General features: G+C 37.1%; 1 protein-coding gene across 27 annotated transcripts in view; it reads left to right on the top strand.

The window, feature by feature from the left end:
- MTA3 (metastasis associated 1 family member 3) overlaps nt 1-14,602 on the top strand; it is a 213,819-nt gene that overhangs the window by 146,229 nt on the left and 52,988 nt on the right. For 26 of the 27 annotated variants that reach the window (XR_015137062.1, XR_015137063.1, XR_015137066.1 and 23 more), the window contains one exon: nt 2,477-2,576. Coding sequence is in view for 20 of the 27 variants with exons in the window: in XM_086327254.1 (XP_086183380.1) it covers nt 2,477-2,576 (100 nt within the window). In the remaining 7 variants the exon portion in view is untranslated. Of the gene's footprint in view, nt 1-2,476; nt 2,577-5,979; nt 6,143-14,602 lie in introns of those variants that run through there. The other variant, XM_086327270.1, reaches the window with a different exon arrangement.

Raw genomic sequence — 14,602 nt, 5'->3', positions numbered from 1 at the left:
ACATCAGTAAGCAGTTGATGAGTGAATTGAGGTTTATTTAGTAATGGAGTATTTACAACAATTAAAATGAATTTAATTAAAAGAATGAAATGGGGCTATATGTAGCAGAGATAAACCTCAAAAATAGTATTGAATAAAGAAAAAGTATGATCAACTGATAAAAAAAAAGTTTACAGTGGGGACTTCCCTGGTGGTCCAGTGGTTAATTAAGACTTTGCCTTCCAATGAAGGGGGTATGGGTTCAAACCCTAGCTGGCGAGTTAAGATCCCATATGCCTGTCACCAAAAAATCAGAAGCAGTATTGTAACAAATTCAATAAAGACTTTAAAGAAAAAATTTACAATATGCAAACAATGTCTTATTATTTCATTAATGGGCTTATGTATGCACATGTATATTATGTATGCATGTATGAGTTCTGGGAATGTATATGGGGGCTCTAATGAAATTATAATATTTATTTCCTTAAAGAATGAACCAGATGTGGCAAAATATTACCTGTTTTAGCTTAGTTTTTGATTTATTTATTTTATTGAAATATGTTTGATTTACAATAGTATATTAGTTTCAGGTGTACAACATAGTGGTTCAGTATTTTTGTAGATTATATTCCATCTAAAGTTATTACAGGGAAATGGCTGTATTTCCCTGTGCTGTACAGTATATACTTATTGCTTCAAACATGGCAAAATAATAGAATGAGGTAGATCTGGACATGATTATAATCATCTCCATTATATTCTCTAGTTTTTTGTTGAATGTTTGTCATAATGCAAAGGACAGAAGCCCTTGGCCATCCTTTGTACTGTTCACAGTGTTGGTCACCATGGAAGTTATGCACTTATTGGTGGCTAGGCATTCAGACTCCAGAGCCTGGAAGCCTAGCCACTAACTGATTAGATGGAGAGACTTGGTTAGTGTACATTGCTGGGGAGGAGCCAATCAGTGAAACAGATGAGACTGAAGATTTGGGACTGAATTATTGGTGGAATCGCTGGCCTGGAGTCTCCAGACAGGTTACCTGGATTTTGGTTTATTTAGTAGGCTTTGCAGTTTCAAATTTATTGTTCTTTCCTTTTCCTGATTGCCAAGGGCCATGTTTTCTTTTTTCTTGAAGCCAGCATGAGAGGCACCAAGGAGATACTCCCAGTATCTTTTTCAAGTTTTTTTTTTTTTTTTAAATCTAAGTACAAATTAAGACCCAGTTAAGTACCACTGCACATTCCAGTGCCAAGCATTGGTGAAGAGGTGGGGCGACCAGTACCCACATATCCTATTGGTTGTGGTGCAAGTTGGTACAGCTGCTCTGGAAAACTATTTGCTGTCATCTAACACACACATCCCTAAAGTTTCAGTCCTAAATATATACCCAGCAGAAATGCATACATCTGTGTGCCAAAAGATATGTATACAGATGGCAGCAGTGGTACTATCCGTAGTAGCCCCAGACTGGAAACAAATGTTTATCAACAGTAGGGTTGGGGTGGGACACCATGCCAAGTAATGCTCCATAGCAAGGAAGACGAATGAACACAGCTACAGCAGGCAACACAGGTGAACCCACAAACATGGTTTTGAACAAAAGAAGCTGGTTATGAAGAGTGCACAGTGCGTGATTCTGTTTAAGTTCTCTGTTGAGCAAAACTCATCTTGGGCGTTAGAATATGGGATGCTTGCTCCCCTTGGGGAAGCGCAGTGACTGGGAAGGAGCACAAAGAGTCACCTGAGTGCTGTCAGGATCCGGGTCTCAACCTGCGTGCTGGTGACATGGATGCATTGACTTTGTGGTAACGAAAGAGTGGTACAGTGTGTACTTTTTGCACGTGTTTTATATTTTAATTAAAACCTTAAAAAAAAATCTTCCTCAGCTAACATGTTAAAGCGTAGACAACAAGCAGGAAATCTTCTCTTCATGTTTCATTTCTTGAAGTTAGAGTTCTCTATATTTGGGAACGCCTTGTAAATCATTAAATTTAAATCAGTATTGTGATCATTGTTTTTCTTTCCTTAAATGGAAATCTGTTACATATTCCTTAAAGGAATATATAACTGCAGTTGTAATAGGTTGCTACAGTTGATGATATCTCATTTCAAGGGAAAAACGTTACTCCACTTTCACCATTTGGGATAAAAAGGTGGTCACAACTTGCTTTACAGTAATAGTCAAACTCTGCATCTAATGTATATCTCATTTTTGAAACACAGTTGTGTACCAAATTGTTAACTACATGAAATTTCACTATAGATCTTTCCCTTGTTAATGCCACACAAACTTCTTAATTATAATGACCTATATGTATAGTGAATTGGCTTGTCATTTCTTAAATTGTAAAGAAGATACTTTTTAATCTGATATTTGATTCTTAAACATCAAAGAACTTGTTTGGCTATTACAATTGTTCATTTACTACCCAGATTTTTTTTTCTTTCAAGATAAAAGAACAACAGTGCCTTAACCTTTCCTCTTTTATCCAGTGCTGTTGGGACATTTGCTCGAGCCCTTGATTGTAGCAGTTCTGTAAGGCAACCTAGTTTGCATATGAGTGCAGCTGCAGCTTCTCGAGACATCACCCTGGTAAGATGCTGTTTGAAATTTGGGGCTTATTATTTCTTCTGCTGCTTGTTTAATTTAACAGCTGATACAGCAATGTTATAGACCAGAGAACTTCCCGGCTCTGAGCCCTGCCGTTAGGTTGGATTGGCTTGGCTGGTCAGTTAACTGGGCTGTCTCATTTTTAAGTCACCCCCTTGTGTTTGTGAACTGAGACAAGCAGGAATGACTGTTCACTGAGTGGGCACAAAATGATTTAAAACAAAACATTTTGGAGAAAACAGTTCAATATTCTGATCCACCTGTCTTGACTTTTGTGCTTTTTTGATGTACTATGTCTATGTACATAAATGTTTGTAGCTCACATGTAGTGCTTTACAATTTTTTTAAGTGAAAGTGACCATTTAGTATCAGTATTTAAAGTTTTTTTTTCTTTTGTCTGTTCATTAGCAAAAAGTTCTGTTTTCCCAAATTATTTCATTATATTATGGTTGCTATCTTTTAGGACTGTTTCCTTTCTTCCCTTGGTGATCAAATGAGGCTTTCCACATTCAGTTTAATTACACCACTGATGCCTGCTATGGCTAGAGCTTGGCACTTGCTTCTTGCTCTGCACCCTCCAGCAAAGCAGACCTGCATATTTTTGCCTTTTGAACTTCCTTACTGTATTGATTTCCACTCCCTCTGAGATAGGCATGGTATGATACTCATGTTATTAGTACAAATGGGAAAACTGAGGTTTGACAAGGTTAAGTTGTTTGATATTCGTTACAGATAATAAAAGTTAGCGTTTTGTTTTCTGATGGAGTACAATTACAGGTTTTATTACTTTCTCGTTATACTTCAGTTTCAAATGTTTTACACAAAATATTTATCATGATAATATAAAAACTTGTACTAGAATGTGTGACAAATTTGTTTCTTACAAAGCTTTCTTGTGTTTTTGTACAGTTAGAGGTGTAAACATTAATAGTCTGTAGTCTTTAAGGAACCTTTTTCTTTATCCTTTCTCAGAGACTAGAATACTATTTATAGAAAAGAGTTTTATTATCTTGTTTCTACATTATTTTTTATGAAAATTTAGGGGTTTCAAGATAGGTTTGTATTTTGGTTGCTTAGCATTTTTAGATGCAAAAGTATATGTGTGAGTTTATATGAATCAGAACTACATGGAATCTAATCACTATCTGTACATATAAAATTTTCCCCAATTCTGAAAAAATTCAAAAATAAAGTACAGCAGCAACCAAAAAAAAAAAGTTTTGTCCTCATTACCCAAAGTAGAATATTCTTATCGTTTTGTTATGTTTCCTTTCAGCCACTTTCTATGCATTGTAAACAATATACTAGCAAATTATAGAATAGTACAGAGGATAAAATAATAATAAAATACCATGCAATGCCACATAAAGCAGATTTTAGTATTTTATTTAGTTCTTTGGAGTAAACGGTTTTTCCACCACTATCAGTCAGTTCAGTGGCTCAGTTGTGCTGAGTCTTTGCAACCCCAGAGCTGCAGCACGCCAGGCCTCCCTGTCCATCACCAACTCCTGGAGCTTGCTCAAACTTAAGTCCATCGAGTCGGTGATGCCATCCAACCATCTCATCCTTTGCCGTCCCCTGCTCCTCCTGTCTTCAGTCCTTCCCAGCATCAGGGTCTTTTCCAATGAGTCATTCTACCACTATCTTATTGATGAAATCTCTAATATTCTCTCCCTAATCTTATTCCCCATCCTCTGTCTGTACTTCTGACCCTGATCATCACTGCCTCCTGAGAAGAGGCAGCTGCTGTATCAAGTGTACTGTGTATCTAGTCCTGTTTTTCTAGTTGTGCTATGTATTGATGTTTCCAAAAACAACATAAACATTGTCTTACATGTGTTTACGTTTACTTTGTTACATTTTGCTATTTGTTTATTGATGAGATGGCGCCATGTTAATAAATATATACCTCCTTCACTCACTTTTACTGGTTGGTAATACTTGTAGTATACTTTCACAGAATACTACTCCATATTATATATGTATTCTTTCACCAATCAGTGAACATCTGGAGTGCTTGAAAAGCATTTTCCCGTTGCTATTACCCATGATGCTGCATTGGGAATTCTAACCCATGTCCTTTCTGAGCATGTGTGCCAGCTTTCTAGGCTGTAATTAGAATTGGAATAATTATTCATAGTGATTCATAGGGTAGTGCTCATTTTCAGTTTGACCACATGCATCAAAATTACTCTATACACCATACTAGAAATTTGTAATCCTTTAAGCAGTAAATGACTGTACTTCTTTCTACCTCCATTTCCTTACATTGTCTTCAACGCCTGGACACTTGGTATGTTCAGACTAAAATTTTTTACTAATCTCATGCTATTTTAATTTATATTTCCCTGAGTACTTAATGAGGCTTCGACTTCACTTTCAGTTTTCACTTTCACGCATTGGAGAAGGAAATGGCAACCAACTCCAGTGTTCTTGCCTGGAGAATCCCAGGGACGGGGGAGCCTGGTGGGCTGCCGTCTATGGGGTCGCACAGAGTCGGACACGACTGAAGTGACTTGGCAGCAGCAGCATGTTTTCATAATGACTCTTCAGATTTTTTTCTTTTTTGTATTTTAGATTAATGTATCCTTTGTCCATTCTTCACTTATATTATTATTCTTTTTTTTCTAATAGTTTTGAAGTTTTTTTTGTATGTAAGACAAATACATTTGGAGTTTATATTTTTAAGAATGAAGTGAGGTAGCAGTCTCATTTTTTTCTCCATATGGAAAATTAATTATTCCAGCATCTTTTATTGAATTTGTTGTTACCTCAGAATTTTGTAATGCCTCTTCTGTCTTATTTCCTGATCCTAAAAATGCTTAGGATTCTTAATCTGGTCTCTTGTTTCATTGACCTATTTGTCCCTGTGAAAGCACCATACTATACTAAATTTTGATACCTGATAATAAGTTCCACATGACTTTGTTTTTAACATAGAGTTGAAGTCATTTAAAAAGAGCGTTTTATACTGTGCCTCCCCTCTCCCTCATGTTTTTCCTAACACTATAACATAACACTGTTTCATATAAAATCTGCAAATTTTTTTTCTAATGTTGCATGATTTTGCCTTGTGTAGAGAAACTGTTACTTATGTAGTCAGTCTCTTGTGATTTGACAATGTTCTTATAAGATAATGGTTCCCAGATTATTAAGGGGGAGAGGGTGCTATCCCTGTTGTAATCCAGCAAATTCCCTCTACACTGAGGAGTGAGAATACAAAGCCAGTTCCTGAGGTGGGACAGAGCTCTTGTGATAAGACAGCTGGGGCTGGGATTTGCCTTAAATTCAGTCTGACAGGTGAAGAGCAGGTGTGTGGGCTCTTGGCTCACAGCTGCGGCGACTCTCTGCTTCCCACTGCTGGTAACTGGTGGGACAGCGTATGAATTTCTTGGGGAAGAGGGCAGTCTTCAGGATTCAGTATTTGTTTTTGTTCTGTTGAAGGCCGTTGTAAAAAGAAACATTTTAAAGGGGATGCAATCTTTATATCTTAGTTTAAACGCATGGTGTGTGTGTGGTTTCAGTACTCGCCTGTTACGTGCCTTCTGGTAGGTGCTTTCACACTCCAGTTGTTACCGTCTCTTCTGTTTGCATTTTGTTTAGTATTTAGCACTTTGGAGTCACTTTTTAATTACATTATTATCTTAAATTATGTGTTATATTATAATTTTTTTAAGCATCGGCATGCTCAGAGGCTTAGGAAATTGTGTTTGTATACAGCTTGTTTGTACAGCCAGTTTCAGAGACAGGATTTGGATCTTGACTCCTTCTGAGGAGTTCTCTCCGTCAGATTACCTCTTCTGGTTTGTTCTTGTTAAAGTAGCTTGAGTTTAAACATCATCGTTGTCTGTCTCAGATCAGGCAACACTGACGATTGGTTCTTTTTGTCTACAACATTTATGTGTCTTGGTTTCCTGCTCTACCTAGTCTAGCTTCAACTTCTCTTGGACTTTCTGTATGTTCTTGTGTTGCGATTGAATTACTTTCAGTTGCATAAAATTGACATCTTTTAGAAGTCTTGAAAGCAGGGAGAAGTTACTGCCTCTTATTATTTCACAGGTCATGCCTTCACCTTTAATCCTGTTTGCCCAGTGGTATCTGGGCCTACTACTTTGATGCTAAAATACAAGATCTTAAGGCATTTCTATGAAAATGAATGGCAGTGGTTTAAAGTTAATATTATGTTGATAATATGAGTTTTGAAGATTGTTTCCAAGAATAATGTGCGAAAGCTTGCTAAGTTGTTCTGTGCCATTAAATGACAATGGCTTCATCCAGTTGAATTTGAAGAGTTGGATTTTCATTTTGCTTTCATTGTTCACAGAGCCACAGGTTAGTACCTTTCTCTGTCAGGTGACCAGACTGTGGATCTGGAGAGCACGGAGAAGGGCAGGGCTGTGGAGCTGCTGCGCCCTAGGCACCCTGCTCAGGTGGTTTTCTCTGTGACTTGTCCTCTGAGGACTCCAGTTAGCTCTCAGCTGACACATCTGCTTATCCAAGACAGTCTATGCCAGTTTATCAAATCACCAGTAATATTTTGGGAGCAGGTAATTGTGCTGCCTGCAGGATTGTTGGATCTAACTTCCTCATTTTGAGACCTGTTACAAACATAGCTGGGTTGTGAATTTCAAACCCTACTAGTCTAAGCCATATAATAAGATTTATGTTTGTTAAAACATTGACATCACAGAGGCTTCATAGATTTCACCTTCGTTTCACTAAAATGTTAAATATACTTAGTATAATATGCAAAGAAAAAAAAAAAGTTTACAACAATCCCTACATTCATTCTCCTTTCCTCCTGCATTGTGGATGCAAAATTCCTTGAAACAAAGTAGACTGAGAGGTGGTTGGTTAAGTAATAGCTGGTGGACGTTCTAGACTGCTCCTTTATGCTTGTGGGCGGCAGGGCCAAGTGCCACGTGCATTATTAGGCAGCCATTGCTGGAGTAAAGCCTCTGTCTCTGAGAACAGGTATTTGCAGAAGTACCGGGTTTCTCCTTTGTCTGGACTCTGAGTGCCAAAACAGGTAGGAGAGTAGGACTCAAAGCTTTTTGATTTTAGGGGGCCTTAGAAATCTTTTAGGATGGACTGTATTAGAGATAATGGTTAAATAACTTACATAAACCTAGAAACTTAGGTTTCCTGATGCTAAAGTCTGGTTCTGAGAAAGGGTTGACTTAGTAGGGAGAAAATCACATGCTGGAACATATCTAATTTCGGTATTATTTCTGATCTTTTAAAAATGCAACTTTGATTTTGCTGTCCCTTATCTTATATAAGATAGTGTCTTTTTATTTATTTTTGTGTCTTTTCATTGCACTTAGGGTAAAAACCCAGATCCTTCAAACAGTCCCCAGGCGTTGCCAGTCACCATTCTACTTTATATCTCTTTGAAGTTGGTTACTTTGGGTACCTGATGTAAGTGGAACCGTATATTTACCTTTTGGTGGCTTGCTCAGCATAACAGTTTTCAAGACAGTTCATCCATGTTGTAGTATATGTCAGCATTTCTGCCTTTTAAGGCTGAATAACAATCCATTGTGTGTACATATTACATTTTGTTTATCCATTCATCTGTTAGTAGGAACTTGAGTTGCTTCTACCTTTTGGCTCTTGTGAATAATGCTGCCATGAACATGAGTGTACAATGAAGGTACTTTTTTTATTCTTTGTTTTTTTCCTTCTAGATCTATAGCTTTTGGTCTATATAGCCTTGTGCAAGTTGTTTAACCTCACTATGTCTGAGCTTCCTCTTCAGCAATGGTAATAATAAAATCTTTCTGCCCTGAGGTTATAGATTGACAAGAAGAGGATATGCAGACATGCCCCTATTAGTTGCTGATATATGTATCCAAGCATATAGAAGTTGATGGAACTGCATTGGCTTGCCAGAGTATACCTTGGGCCTGGGCCTGGGCCCCTGGGTTCTCTTGAGGGGCATAGAGCTCACCGTGTCATTGACTGTCCAGATTGGGTGGAAGGCCACTCATTTATTGCTATGTCACAAGTCTTTTTGAGCTTCCATCAGTATTCCAGAAGTGATTGTGTTCCGCAGTTTCTGTATCTTCATTTAAGGTAATGTTCACAAACACTGAGCTCGTCTGGCTCTCACAGCCCCATCTTCACTAGAAGGGAAAGCAGGCGGTGCCTCCGTGTCCTCCTTCAGTCTCCAGAAAAGCCTGTCTCTGACTTACCTTGTGGCATCAACTTCAGGATTAAACAGGATGATGTTTGTAGATCATTCAGAACAGTGTCTGAGAGCTCAATAAATATTAGTTGTTACTCTTGAGCTGATGATGACAATGATGCATTTCCTTCTCCCCATCTTTGTTGAGTCTTAGTTTCTTCTGATTTTATAGCATTATTGACTGAAAGGGTTTTTTTCATGCCATATTTACTATCATTGTAGTAGATTATCAAGTTTGAATGTGATCATTAGGCTGTGATTAACCATACATGTTAACCATTTTAACATAATTGTTAGAGAAATCACTTATAGTTTAAAGACCTTCCGCTTAAAACAAGCTATACTTTTTACAAAAAAAATTTTCCCATCAAGAAAAACTTAGAAAAAATAACTTATTTTTCTGATAAGAAAAAGTTTATTTAACCGACAATAGTTTTATCCCTCAGATACTCTGTTAAAATGCCAGCTGTTCACCATGCACTTCACTGTTTGTGATTCCTGTTCACGTCAGACACTTCATTTAGGGCTTTGAGGGTACTGGGAAGTGAGATCGGTTTGGAAATCACAGTCATTACATCATTTAAAGAAATTGTACTCAGTACAATATATAAATCTAGTGAACATTTTAGGCATTAACTTACATTATTAAATGAGAATTCATATAATTTTTAAAACTCATTTTGCTAAAACTTATGAGTACTTCTGAGTATCCATGTATCCAAGACTAAAATTAGAATTTGAACTAATGGATTGCCACTGCAGTAAAACAAACAAAACATGAAATTTTCCTTCCTTCTAAATACAGCATTAAGACAATACTTTACTACATTAAGCACATTTTCTTTTCGTCTGATGATCTAATGCTGGTAAGAATTTTTAAATGATATAAAATGACCTTAGAGACACTGCCAACTGTCTTGGGGGCAATTGTGTCCTTGTGTTAAGCATCTGTTTATCCATCTTTCTTTTAAATTTGAGCTTAAATTTGTTTTTGTTTTGTTTTATTGTTTTCAGTGTATGTTGCCTTTTACTTGACTTTTCCTCCCATGCATTTTATACTAATATAAGAAACATTAGAAAATCACTGCACAATTGAACTATGGGGAAATATAGTGAAAATTGTTTTGACTTCTTTGTGGAGGGTTCGTGTTGAAGAGATTTGAATTTATAAGTGTGCGTTAGTGAAGGCTTGCAGTTATATTTCTTAAAACTTTATTTTTGTATTTTGAGATAATGTAAAAATAGTACTAAGACTTCCTGTCCTCCCCTCACCCCTGATTCCCCAATATTAACACTTACCATGTTTCTTTTATCATGCTTTCTCTATATTCATATTATTTCTGAACTGTGGGCTTCCCTTGTAGCTCAGTCGGTAAAGAATCTGCCTCCAGTGCAGGAGACCTGGGTTCGATCCCTGGGTTGGGAAGATCTGGAGAAGGAAATGGCAACCCACTCCAGTATCCTTACCTAGAAAATCTCATGGACAGAGGAGCCTGGTGGGCTGCAGTCCATGGGGTCGCAAAGAGTCAGGCACGACTGAGCGACTAACACTTACTTACTTACTTACTTACTTACAGAATAGATGTGCCTTTATTTCACAGTATTTGAGGAGGTATTTCCTGAAAGAACAAGGATCATTTCTCACTTAACCATAGTACAGTTTTCAGACTCAGGAAATGAACATTGTTATAATACTGTTATCTAATCTAAAGGCTTTAGTCAGATTTGCTAGTTGTCTCAGTAATGTCAGGAGAAAAAAATTTTCTTTCTCGTCCAAGATGTACTTGAGAATCACTTAATGCATTTAGTTGTCTTATCTCTAATTACCTTCAATCCTGAGCAGTTCTTCACTGTTTTTATCTTTTGCGACCATGGCATTTTGAAGAGTATAGGCAATTTACTTTGAATATCCCTTGATTTGGGATATGGTTATAATTTGATTAATAATTAGAGTAAGTTTTTATTCTAAGTCCTTTGGTCAGTTACATCAGGAGATTTTCCGTTTTTCCTTAGGTTTTCAAATTTAGCAACGTAATCTTTCATAGTAATTTTGTTTGTTTGTTTTTTGGCCATGCTGTGCAGCTTGTGGGGTCTTAGTTTCCTGACCAGAAATTAAACCATGCCTTCTGCAGTGAAAGCCTGGAATCCTAATCACTGGGCCACCTGGGAATATTCCTGTTATTGTTTATGTGTCACATTTCTTATTTTTTTTCTTGATAGTTTTGCCAGAAAATTCTTTTTCTTGTCTGAAAGAATGAGATTTTCGGTTAGTTGATTTTCTTTATATTTGTTTTCTATTTATTATTTTCTTCCTTCTTCTTTGGCTTTACCCTGATATTCCTATACCAACTTTACAAGACCAATTTTTAGCTCATTAATATCATTTATCTACTCTTCTGTTATTAGTAATTAGGATTATAAATGTCCCTCTATCTCTCATATTTTAATATGTAGTATTTTCATTATCACTTGGTTCTAAGTATTTCCTAATTTATAATTTTGCAGTTGATAGGGAGTTAATTTCCAAGGAAATGCAGTTCATAAATCTATCTTAATTGCTTTGGGGCTTCTGGTCAGAGAACATGTATGATACCAATTATTTTAACATATTGTAATTCTCACAAAGACCTGGAATATCCAAGGGTTTTGCTCCCTCGGAGGTGAAAGTGGTCTTGCCCATTTTCACCTTAGCTTAGTACGAAGCTGACTTTCTGTTTGGTCTGTTCTCTTTAGTAGCCATTTGGATAATACCCTCCAGGTGAAAGCTCAGATCTGTGTGGAAGCTGGCCTCTCACGCCTCCTCTTTCTGAATTACCTTAGCCTGCGCTGTGTGTTCTTTGGTATCCCCACACAGTTGTATTCTTTGTCTGGTTTGTGTCTAGAATCAGAGCCGGGGGAAGACCCCACAGTTATGCTCAAAGTAAGTTTGGAAGTGACATTAGGGCCACGGGGTTACCATCGCCTGCCACCCCTAGAGCTTTCTCTTGATAATAATGAAAGTATGAGTTCACAGAAGAACGTGTCTCTGGGTGTCTTATAGATAGATATGAATGAATGACAACCAGGTCCCCACAAATCTGATTATGAATGAAGGCTTTTCCTTTGAGGGCTGTGCACTGAAGCAAAAATTAATTGGATGGCATAACTACTTACATATAAAAAATTTTGCCTTGATCATGGTTTGAGGTTTAGTCATGAGAATTTCTATTTCTACTTGGAAAAAACCATATGCTCATTAATTTTAAAATAGACTTGATAGTCTGAATGCTGTATATTGTGCTGGAGTTACACATATAAGATTTTTGTAAAACTATTAACTGAACAAATCAGTAGTTAGTACTGAATATATATGGGTATCATTTTGTCATTGCCAAAATGTTACATGTTGGGTTCCTGAGAAACAGATTCTGCAATGAGATTTGAATGCTGGAAATATATTACGGAGCGCTGTTGGGATCTACACCTGTGGAAGAGAAGGGAGGGAGGCAGAATTGAACAGAGGGAGAAGGTAGGCTCTGATGTTGTGTGAATGAAGGCCTCAGCCTGTACACTCCTGCGTCATTGGGTGCAGGCTGCCCCGGGAGATGGGGGAGATGAATCTTTCTTAAATTGAGATCATTCCAAAGAGGAGCAGCAGCTGTAGGCTGTTTGCTCTGCTCACACTGCTGCTAGCACTGGGTGAATAAGCTCTTAATTCCCCAAAGGGAAAAACATGGGTTAAACTGCCCAGAATTTCATTGCTTTATAAGCAACAAGCATTAATATCTTGTGCATCCCTCTACAGATTATCTAGGGTTCTGCTGAACTGTACTGGGCTGATTCAGGTATGAAGCTGTAAGTTGGGTCCTGCTCTGTATCTCTCTCGTATTCTGTTGGCAAACATCAGTAGCACAAGTCTAAATGCACGAATCATGTCAAGGCTCTGTTATGTCACGCAGCGTAACATCCAGTTGGCCACACAAGTCACATAGCTAGGCCCAACCTCAACGGAGTGGAAGAATACACTCCCTTGGAGGCCCACAGAGGGAGTGAATATTTGCTGAACAATAGTCCAGTTTAGCATAATGTAATTCTGTTTGATGAACAAAAGATGAAAATTCCACTGCCAAGATTTCATTGTCAGTCTTTATCCTAAAATACTTCTGTTTGTCATCTCCATCTGTTTTGAATGAGATGAAATGTGACAACACCTTCACCACTATTTGGCAGAGAGAAAAGCTTGTGCTGAGCTGTTATGATTTTTAAAATTTAGTTTTGAATGGATTCTGTATCTGTATTTGTGTGTATCTGTATCTCTGTTTAGAAGATGGTGTCTTCACAAAGTATTTAGCTGGAGAGAGGATTTTCAGTTTTAAGTTCTTTATCTTATTTTCAGTTGAGATATACATGTAATAAAGTATATTAAGTACACTTAGATGCCCAGCTTATAAATTTTTACATGTATATACATGCATATAACCACCACTGAGATCTAGGTGATGAACAAGGATTCCTTATGCTCCTTCCAAGTCAGTGATCTCCTCTTCTCAGGTAATCATTATTCTGACTTCTTTCACCATAAATTGTTATTTTTCCCAAAATTCACATAAATGGACTCAGCCAGTGTGTTCTCTTATATGTCTAGCTCTTTGAGTTTTATCTGAACTGATGAACAGTAAGCTATTGGTTATATGTCATGCTCTTATGTCTTTTCTTAGCTTATTTCTGTGAGTCTTCACTGGATATTGTCTCCGCTGTTTCAGAAAGTATATTTTGTGCTTTACTTGGCTTTTTAGGGTTGGATTAAACTATACAAAAGTTCATTCTGAAGAAGCTTCTATGTGTGTCAGAAGGATGGCATTAATGTGGACTCTGAGCAAATAATATGACTCTCTGGTTTCCTCTGTGATCCTCTCTGGTCATTTATTTTAACAGAATTGTTCCTTAGGCATTCCACAGTGCCTGTGTCTCATGGGATGTTTATTTTCTTCGCATAGTGATCATTAACTGCACTCTCCTCGGGGCTGTGGTGTAAATGTGGGCTTGGAGGTTTCATTGCTATGGTCAGCCTCAGTCCAGCCCATTCTTTGCAGTTGATTTGTGACACAGGGCAGGAGCTAGTCTTCAAAAGCAAAGCTTTGCTTCAGTATTTAGAGATATAAACACATTGTAAAGAACAGAATCTTTAAAACAACCTGATCACTTGGGATTTGGGTTACTGTTATTTATAGAGGCTAGGATATTTTTCATACTTTGAAGCTTTATTAGATACTAGCCCAACATCATTTTAAAAAGTACCTATAAGAAAGGCATTTTCATTCATCTAACATGAACAAAAAGACTGGAAATCCATTCATGCTTTGAATGGTTGGTATAATATCAGCTGAGAGAAACTCATTTAATTCTGTGACTTCTGGTTTCAAAGCACCTGTGTGTTATAAAAATTACTTGTACCTCCTGAGGAATCTCAGCAACACAGTTAATTTGTATAATTATTGATTTTTGAATACCAGTAACTTTTTTTTAGTTATGCACTGTAAATTTTGGAGTTTTAAAAATCATTTATGGGAATATATTATTAACTGAAGGGATCCCTAAATGACATTTGTCTTTGCATTTTCATAGATCAATTATCTAGAAACAATAGTTTTTTATTTTCAAGGATGGTGTAAGAGTGAATTAACAGTGTATGTATAGTTAAATTGCTGAATCTGTCAACTGAGAGGTTATCTAGAAAGGTGCAGTTTAGTTGATTTTGAAGTTTGCAGAACTTAAATGAAGAATCAAGATCAGTTCCAATATTTTTGTAACCCCTGCTGCAGAAGACTGAGAAGAAATT

This window comes from Bos grunniens, chromosome 11 (genome assembly GCF_055505025.1).
Source record: "Bos grunniens cultivar Pamir isolate PY7600 chromosome 11, Bosgru_T2T1.0, whole genome shotgun sequence".
In the NCBI taxonomy this organism is placed as follows: Eukaryota; Metazoa; Chordata; class Mammalia; order Artiodactyla; family Bovidae; genus Bos; species Bos grunniens.
This window is presented reverse-complemented; position numbering and strand designations above follow the sequence as displayed.